This window comes from Penaeus monodon, chromosome 39 (assembly GCF_015228065.2).
Source record: "Penaeus monodon isolate SGIC_2016 chromosome 39, NSTDA_Pmon_1, whole genome shotgun sequence".
Taxonomy (NCBI): domain Eukaryota; kingdom Metazoa; phylum Arthropoda; class Malacostraca; order Decapoda; family Penaeidae; genus Penaeus; species Penaeus monodon.
The window spans coordinates 31,861,908-31,871,920 of NC_051424.1; the positions used below are offsets into that span (position 1 = coordinate 31,861,908).

Genomic DNA, 10,013 nt, shown 5'->3' on the forward strand with positions numbered 1-10,013 from the left:
GACAAACTCCAGGCAGTTACAAATAGCGCCATCTATCTTCTGTGCGGAGAATCAGTGACCCTTGCCAGCCAGAGGCGTCACTTGCTTCTTCGCACTTCCTTGCATGAGTTTCTGTTCCTTGTTTGCTCTTCCTTGGTAGCTTTGATGATGGTGATTGCGATGGTGATGATGACTTTGATAATGATGGTGATGATGAATGATGATGGGATGGTGATGGTGATGTGGATGGTGTGGTGATTGGTGATGGTGATTATGATGATGATGATGAAGATGATGATGATGATGATGATGATGATGATGGTGATGAGGGTGAATGATGGTGATGATGATAGATGATGATGGTGATGATGATGATGATGATGATGATGATGATGATGATGAAGATGAGGATGATGATGATGATGAAGATGAGGATGATGATGATGATGATGAAGATGAGGATGATGATGATGATGATGATGATGGTGATGATGGTGATGATGATGATGGTGATGGTGATGATGATGATGATGATGATGATGATGATAACAACAACAACAACATAACAACAAAATACTACTACTACTAATAATAATTATTATTATTATAATGATAATAAGAATAAGAATAAGAATAAGAATAACAGTGATGATAATAGCAGCTACAACAACAACAACAATAACAACAACAATAACAATAATATTAAGAACAGTAATGATAAAACACAATCACTTTAATTCCCTTTTCTCTTCCTTTTATATTTTATTTCTGTTCCTCTCACTCTATTTGTTTATTTGTTTGTTTGTTTGCATTTTTAGTTGTTTACTTTTTCTTTGTTCATGTTTTTGTTTGTTTAACGATTTGTACATTTCCCAAATTATCACTAATTTAATTTGTATATCAATTATCACCCTATAGTCTTTATTCAGTAATATGGCTATTAACATTTTTATAATTATTTATCTATTAGCATTAAAACAATTAACATTTTTCCTTGATTAGGGTCGATAATTATCATAACTGTCATCAGCACATCATCATTTTAATCCTTAATAAAGATTATTTTATCAATTATTATTCACAAACAGATCTAGAACAAAAAAAAAAAAAAAAAAAAAAAAAAAAAAAAAATATATATATATATATATATATATATATATATATATATATATATATATATATATATATATATATATATATATATGCGTGTGTGTATATATATATAATCACATAATAACTTTATTTGATTTTTTAAAGATAAGAAAGGGAATAAATAAACCTTATTTTCGTCTTATTAACCTTTTCTCAATAATCTTTTAAGTAAATGAAAGGTTATATGATCACATGTAACTATTATGTAATATTATTTTATTATTATTATTATTATTATTATTATTATTATCATTATTACTAGTGTTAATATTATTATCATTATTATTATTATTATTATTTTTATTATCAAAATTATTACTATTATTACTATCATTATCTTTATTATTATCTTTATAATCACCATTATCATCATTATCATTTTGAATGTTAGTTATTACTTTATTATCTTATCATCATTTTTATTGTTGTCGTTGTTATTAGATTATCATCATCATTATTATTTTTATCAGTCATTATCATTATTATCTTTATAATCTTATCATCATTACTATCATCATTATAATCATTATTAATACAATTATTATCATTATTGTTATCATTATCATTATTACTATTATTATTATCATCAGTATCATCAATAATACCATTATTATTTCTATTATCAGTATCAATATTAATATGATTATCATTTTACTGTTGTTATTATGATAATTACCCCCCCCTTCACTCTAAATTAGACTACCCTTTTTTTTATATATTCTTATGTATCACTTTCGTAACCTCTATTTCCTCACTCGTTTCCCCGTTCTGTTTCCTAACTAATCCCCACCCTCCCTCCCCTTCTTCCCCAACCGCCCCATTTTCTAACTGACGCCCTCCTCCCCACCTTCCCCAACCGTCCCATTTCCTAACTGACGCCCCCCTCCCCACCTTCCCCAACCGTCCCATTTCCTAACTGACGCCCTCCTCCCCACCTTCCCCAACCGCCCCATTTCCTAACTGACGCCCCCCTCCCCACCTTCCCCAACCGACCCATTTTCTAACTGACGCCCTCCTCCCCACCTTCCCCAACCGTCCCATTTTCTAACTGACGCCCTCCTCCCCACCTTCCCCAACCGCCCCATTTCCTAACTGACGCCCCCCTCCCCACCTTCCCCAACCGTCCCATTTCCTAAGTAAGTGTCTAACTAACTAACTAATCTAACCTAACATTACTAATACCCTCCTCCCCACCCTTCCCCTCTCCCCAACTCTTTCATTCCTGTATAATCTGACCCATCTCTTACCCTATCCTTTCCCCAACCAATTAATTCTCCCCAACGCCTCCCCAAGCCATTTTGCCAACCTCTTCATCACCACCAACACTTTCCCAACTTTCTCATCCCCACCACCACTTCCCCTTTTCATCCTCACCATCACTTCCCCAACCTCTTCATCCCCACCACTTCGCCAACCTCTTCATCCCCACCACTTCGCCAACCTCTTCATCCCCACCATCAGTTCCCCAACCTCTTCATCCCCACCACTTCGCCAACCTCTTCATCCCCACCACTTCCCCAACCTCTTCATCCCCACCACTTCGCCAACCTCTTCATCCCCACCACTTCGCCAACCTCTTCATCCCCACCACTTCCCCAACCTCTTCATCCCCACCACTTCGCCAACCTCTTCATCCCCACCACTTCGCCAACCTCTTCATCCCACCACTTCGCCAACCTCTTCATCCCACCACTTCGCCAACCTCTTCATCCCCACCACTTCGCCAACCTCTTCATCCCCACCACTTCGCCAACCTCTTCATCCCCACCACTTCGCCAACCTCTTCATCCCCACCACTTCGCCAACCTCTTCATCCCCACCACTTCGCCAACCTCTTCATCCCCACCACTTCGCCAACCTCTTCAGTTCTCTACAGATCCTCCCCGTCCCTCAACCCCCCCCCCTCCTCCCTCACCACTACTTCCCCAACCCTTCACTTCAAACTAGAATCCCACATCCCCCCTCCCTCCGGTACCCTCACCCCCTCCCCCTCCCCCTCCCCCACCCCCTCCCCATAAAAAAAGGAGAATCTGACAGCTATAATTTCTCAAGAACAAAAAAAAAAAAAAAAAAAAAAAAAAAAAAAAAATGTCCTGTCATCTATAGCCTACAGGGGGGATGGGGGGAGCGGGGAGGAGAGAGGGGGGGAGGGGGAGGGGGGGAGGGTGTAGGGGAAGTAAGGGAGAGAGAGAGAGAGAGAGAGAGAGAGAGAGAGAGAGAGAGAGAGAGAGAGAGAGAGAGAGAGAGAGAGAGAGAGAGAGAGAGAGAGAAGGGCAAGTTAAGGAAGAGAGAATGGGAGTAGAGCCAAGTAAGAGAGAGAGAGAGAGAGAGTAGACGAAAGTAAAGGAGAGAGACAGAGGAAGAAGAAGAAGAAGATGATGATGATGAGGAAGAAGAAGAAGATGATGATGATGATGATGATGAAGAAGAAGAAGAAGATGATGATGATGATGATGATGAAGAAGAAGAAGAAGGGAGATAAGACAAGAAGATAGCGAGACGAGTGAAGATGGGGAGTGTAGCGTTGGAGAGAGGTAAGGGGGAGGGAGGAGAGAGGGAGAGAGGAGGGAGAGACAGGGGAGATAGGGGGGGGGGGGAGACAAGCGGTCTGTGTTTGATGTTGTCCAGTTCATTGTTGATGTTGCAATAAGGCTTAAAATGATCAGCTGATGCGGTCGCCATCACGTTAAGGTTGGATGCTGAGAAGTGCGGAGATGAACGCCATTTTGGAGGGAACATCTCATCGCTTTTCTCTTTTCATCTTCTTCTTCTTCTTCTTCTTTCCATCTTCTCCGTCTTTTGTTTTCTTTTTTCCTTCTTCTACGTCTTTTTTTCATGTTCATTCTTCTCTCTCATTTTTCTCTCTTTTTCTTTTTGTTCTTTTTTCTTCATCTTTGTTTTATTTATTTTTTCTTTCTCTCTTTCTCCATGTATGTCTCTACATTTTTTTTTTCTGTTTCTCTTCTTCTCCTTGTTGTTGTTGTTGTCGTTCTGTCTCTTTATTTTTTCTCCTCTCTCTTCTTCTTTTTCCTTTCTCTTCTCTCTTTCTTTGCCTGTGTTTCTCTATTCTTTATCTTAGTCTTTGTTTTTCTTTTACTGTTATTCTGAATTATATTTTTCTTTTTCTTTTTTTCTTCTTTGCTTTTCTCTCTCTCTCTCTCTCTCTCTCTCTCTCTCTCTCTCTCTCTCTCTCTCTTCTCTCTCCCTCCCTCCCTCCCTCTCTCTCTCTCTCTCTCTCTCTCTCTCTCTCTCTCTCTCTCTCTCTCTCTCTCTTCCCTTTGAACAGAATATTTCACTAAATCTTGTTTTTTTTCCTTTTTTGCCTTTTCTCTACGTCTGTATCTTAATTATAATCATTTTACTCTACTTCTTCGTCATCACTTTTTTTTTTTTTTGAAGGAAATTCATATGTCTAATAATTATATTTATTCATATATTACTTTGCCTATTATCATCTCCCCATCTCTCTCTATTATCATGATCATTATATCTGTTAACATTACAATGGTTGGTGTAAAAATCATGATCACTATTATAATCAGTATTATAGATTTCCTCATTACTGTTATCATTATCATGCTATTATTATTATTATTTCCATTCACAATCTCATTATCGTTTTCCTGATAATTATTGCAAATATCGACCATTGTTTCAGTATTGTTATTAGCAACATCATTGTCATTATCATTTTCTCTTATTACCATGATAAATGAATCATAACATTAATATATATATATATATATATATATATATATATATATATATATATATATATATATATATGTGTGTGTGTGTGTGTGTGTGTGTGTGTGTGTGTGGTGTGTGTGTGTGTGTGTGTGTGTGTGTTGTGTGTATGTGTGTGTGTGTGTGTGTATTTTTTTTATATCTATTATTTTTTCATTATGAATATTATCATCTTCACCGTCACTAGACATAATTATTTTATTATTATCATTAAGATGGATTTTGTTATCACTATTATGATGATTACTGTTAGTAATAATGGTATTGACAAACGCCTGTTATTTTCATTTCATACGTAATTACTGTTATTATCACTATTATTGTTTCATTCATTATCATTATTATTACTAATATTGTTCTTATCGCGGTTACTATTATAATCATTATTGTTACTATTATTATTATCATTATAATTATCATTGTCATTATTATTACTACTTCTACTACTACTACTACTACTACTATTACTATTACTATTAGTAGTAGTAGTAGTATTTTTATCATTATTGTTATTATTACTATTATTATTATTATTATTATTATCATTATTATCATTATTATTATTAACCTTATCATTTCTGTTGTTATTATTATTATCATTATTATTCAAATTACCATTATCCTTATGACTATTATCGTTATTGTTATCATAATTCTCATTAATATTATTTTTATTATCATTTTGCCCATTATCATTATCATTACTACTACTACTATTATATAATTATTATCATAATTATTATCACCATTAAAATTAATATTATGACTATAATCATGCTACTGTCACACAGTTATTTATATCATCATTATCTTAATCATCATCCTCATTATAGTTATATCCTCATCATCATTATAATTATCAACCTCATCATCATTATAGCTACATCCTCATCATCATTATAGTTATATCCTATCCTCATTATAGTTATATCCTCATCATCATTATAGTCATCATCCTCATCATTATAGTTATATCCTCCTCATCATTATAGTTATATCCTCATCATCATTATAGTTATATCCTCCTCATCATCATTACTACGAGAGGAGAGAGGAAGCTTAAATTCCTCAGGAAATAATGTATAATGTATAAGAAAAAATTATCTTTAAAATATTGTATAGCTTAATTCAAATTTGCATTTTTAATATACGTCTAGAATTTTTTTCGCTTCCTATGTCTGTCTGATATTTCTATGCAAAAGTGAATATTCATTCAGACATTAATATTGTGCATGCGAGCGTGTTTGTGTGTGCGTGTGCGTGTGCGTGTGTGTGTGCGTGTGCGTGTGCGTGTGTGTGTGAGAGAGAGTATACATTCGCACAAATATGCATAATACAGACACACACACACACGCGCGCGCACACACACACACTTATACATACACACAAACACACACACACACACACACACACACACACACAGACACACGTACACACACACACACTTATACATACACACAAACACACACACACACACACACACACACACACCCCGGCCTCCTCCTCTTCCTCCTGCTCCTCCCCCCCCCCCCCTCATACCACCACTACTATAACTACTATAACTACTATAACTACTATAACTACTATAACTGCTATAACTGCTTCCTCTTCTACTTCCACTTACCTAATACTCTGCTATTGTTATTATGATCGTTATTGGCACCATCTTTATTATCATTATCCCCCCCCCGGACTACCAGCTTGCCGGACTACCAGGCTAGTGGACAACCAAGCAACAGGACTACCAGACTATTGGACTACCAGGCTAGTGGACAACCAAGCAACAGGACTACCAGACTATTGGACTACCAGGCTAGTGGACAACCAAGCAACAGGACTACCAGACTATTGGACTACCAGGCTACCGGACTACCAGGCTACCGGACTACCAGGCTACCGGACTACCGCGCAGAAAATAAAGCGTCTCTCCCTTTCTCAATTCATGAAGCAATTTAAATTCGAACGCCCTGGCCATTCTTAATAAATTTTCAATACATGGCCCCTTGCTCCTTACCCCCTACTTCCCCTCCTCCTACCTATTCTCCCCCTCTCCCCTCCCCCTCCTCTTCCCTCCCTCCCGCCTCTCCCCTCCCCCTCCTCATCTCTCCTTTCCTCTCCCCTCCCCGCATCCTTCTTCCCTTCCCTTACCTCCTCTTCCCTCCCTTGTTACTCCTCCCCCACCATCCCTCCCCTTCTCCCCCACTCCAACCCCCCTCTCCCCCCACCCCAACCCCCCACCCCAACGTCCCTCTCCCCCCACCCCAACCCCCCTCTCCCCCCACCCCAACCCCCCTCTCCCCCCCATCTCCCCCCCCTCCCCGTCCCAGGTCGTCCCCCACCCCCACTATGTTAGTCGTGGCCGACCTCTTGGTAGTGACATTACTGACCACAAAAGAGCGAGTGAATTGTGGTTTCAAAGGATGGGGGAGGAGGGGGGGGAGGGGAGGTGTAAAGGAAGGGGGAGGAGGGAGAGTGGGAGGAGGTATAAAGGGAGGAAGGGGGGAGGGGGGAGGGGGCAGGGAGGTATATAGGGAGGGAGTGGGAGGGGGAGGGGGAAGGGGGAGGGAAAGTATAAACGAAGGGAGGGGGGAGGGGAGGTTTATAGGGAGGGAGGAGGGGGAGGGTAGGAGGCTGTATAAAAGAGAGGGGAAGAGGGAGGGGAGATAGAAAGAGAGGTGGGGGAGGAGAAGAGAGGATCCAGAGAGAGGGGAAAAGAATCGGGAATGGGAAGAGAGAGGAGAGAGAGAGGTGGATAAAGGGGGTAAGAGGAGGAGAGGAAGAAAGGGAATGGGTGGGGGAGGGGAGTAGAGGGTAAAGGGGTGGGGGGAGAGGGGAAGAGAGGGGAAAGGCTCTTGTAAACTGGACATGTGGTTTTGAAAATTGACCAGCGGTGAATTCTCATGTTTGAATCGATCTTCGGACGAGGGGAGAGAGGGGAAGAGGAGGAGAAGAAGAAGAAGGGGGGAGAAGAATAGGGAAGAAGAAGAAGAAAAAAAAAAGAAAAAAGAGAGGGGAAGAGGAGGAGAAGGTGGGAAGAAGAAGAAGAAGAAGAAGAAGGGGAGAAGAAGAAGAAGAAGGGGGGAGAAGAAGAAGGGAAGAAGGGAGATGAGGAGGTGGGAAGGGAGGATATGGAAAAGAGGGAAAGAGGGGGAGAGAAGGAGAAGGAGAGGAGAAAGAGGTGAAGAAGGGGAGAAGGAGAGAGAGAGAGAAAAAGAAAAAGAAGGAAGAAGGGAAGTAGAAGAGAGTAAGGTAAACAAGGGAGAGAAGAAAGGAAAGAGAGAACGAAGAGGAAGAAATAAAGGCGAGAAAGGAGAAAAGGGAAGTGAAGAGAGAATAGAAAGAAAAAGTGAACAAGGAGAAAGAGAGAAAAAAGGTGAATAAAAAGATAAAAACAAAAGAGAGAATGGACGAAAGAACAAGAGAAGAAAAGGGGCAAAGAAGAGTAAAGATGAGTAAGTGTGGGGAAAGGAGAGAGGATAAAAAGGGAATAAAAGGTGGAGAAGGGAAAAGAAGAAAGGAAGGAGAGAAAAGAAAATGCAATAAAGGGAGAATCACGAACACGAATAAAAATTACATATAATAATATTAATAATAATAATAATAATAATAATAATAATAATAATAATAATAATAATAATAATAATAATAAGAAGAAGAAGAAGAAGAATAGTAATAATGATAATAATAATAACAATAATAATAATAATAATTAATAATAATAAATAATAATAATAATAATAAAATAATAATAATAATAATAATAATAAATAATAATAATAATAACAAAATAATATAATAAACAATATAATAATAATAATAATAATAATAATAATAATAATAATAATAATAATAATAATAATAATAACAACAACAACAACAACAACAACAACAAGATAGAAAGAAGAAGAGGAAAGTGACAAAAATAAATAAATAAATAAATAAACCGCATCAAAATGAAAAGAATGACAAATAAGTAATCAATCACCCTAATGCACAAAGAAAGCGTAATAAATAAATGAACAGAGACAGACAAACAGACACAGAAAAAAAAGCAAGATTGACTCGTTTTCTTTAACTCTTTAAATGTCATTAAATTCGAAGGACATATAGATTTTTTTTTTTTTTCGGTGAAGTTCAACCTGTTTCAATCTGTCGAAAATCTGATCGCTCAGAAAAGGTTTAAAAAATGTAAAGTGAAAAGAAAAAGAAAAAAAAAGAAAAAAAAAAATTGTGTGGTTTGTTATAGTTTTTTTTTTTTTTTTTTTTTTTTTTTTTTTTTTTTTAGAGAGACATGTATTTTCTCTGTCTGTCTGTCTGTCTGTCTGTCTGTCTCTTTCCTTTCTCTCGTTCTCTTTATCTCTCTCTCTCTCTCTCTCTCTCTCTCTCTCTCTCTCTCTCTATATATATATATATATATATATATATATATATATATATATATATATATATACTTTGGTTATTTTTGTTGATGTCATTGTTGTAATAATAAAAACGATAATTCTGATATGAAGAATCATAGTGATAGTAATAGTAATGATAATAGCAAAAGTAATGATAGCAATAACAATAATACCAATAATGATAAAAATGATGATGATGATGATGATGATGAGGATGAGGATGATGATAATGATGAAGATGATGATGATGATGATGATGAGGATGATGATGAGGATGATGATGGTGACGATGATGATGATGACGATGATGATGAGGATGATGATGATGATGATGATGATGATGATGATGATGATGATGATGATGATGGTGATGATGATGATTGATGAGGATGAGGAGGGGGATGAGGATGAAAGATGATGTGACGATGATGGTGACGATGTATGATGATGATGATGATATGACGATGATATGATGATGCGATGATGTAGGAGGATAAATACCAACGAGTGACTTTCCCTTTTTCCTGTTCCCTCCCCCCCTTCCGTTCCTCCCTATTTTTTGTACCTTTTCTCCCTTTTTTCTTTCCCCCCTTCCTAATTTTCCCATCTCCCCCTCTCGTATTCCCCCCCGTTTTTTTTCTTCTCCCCTTTTTTTCCCTTTTTTCCTTTCCTTTCTCCTTTTTCTCCTTCCCTCTCTCCTTTTCCTTTTCCCTTCCCTCTCCTTTTTCCCTTTCC

General features: G+C 37.6%; 1 protein-coding gene across 1 annotated transcript in view; it reads left to right on the forward strand.

The window, feature by feature from the left end:
• The window catches only part of LOC119597547 (proline-rich extensin-like protein EPR1), a 60,146-nt gene that overhangs the window by 9,163 nt on the left and 40,970 nt on the right, over positions 1–10,013 (forward strand). The window contains exons 2-3 of the mRNA XM_037947124.1: positions 2,425–2,996; positions 6,579–6,800. Coding sequence (XP_037803052.1) covers positions 2,425–2,996; positions 6,579–6,800 — 794 coding nt within the window. The remainder of the gene's footprint in view (positions 1–2,424; positions 2,997–6,578; positions 6,801–10,013) is intronic.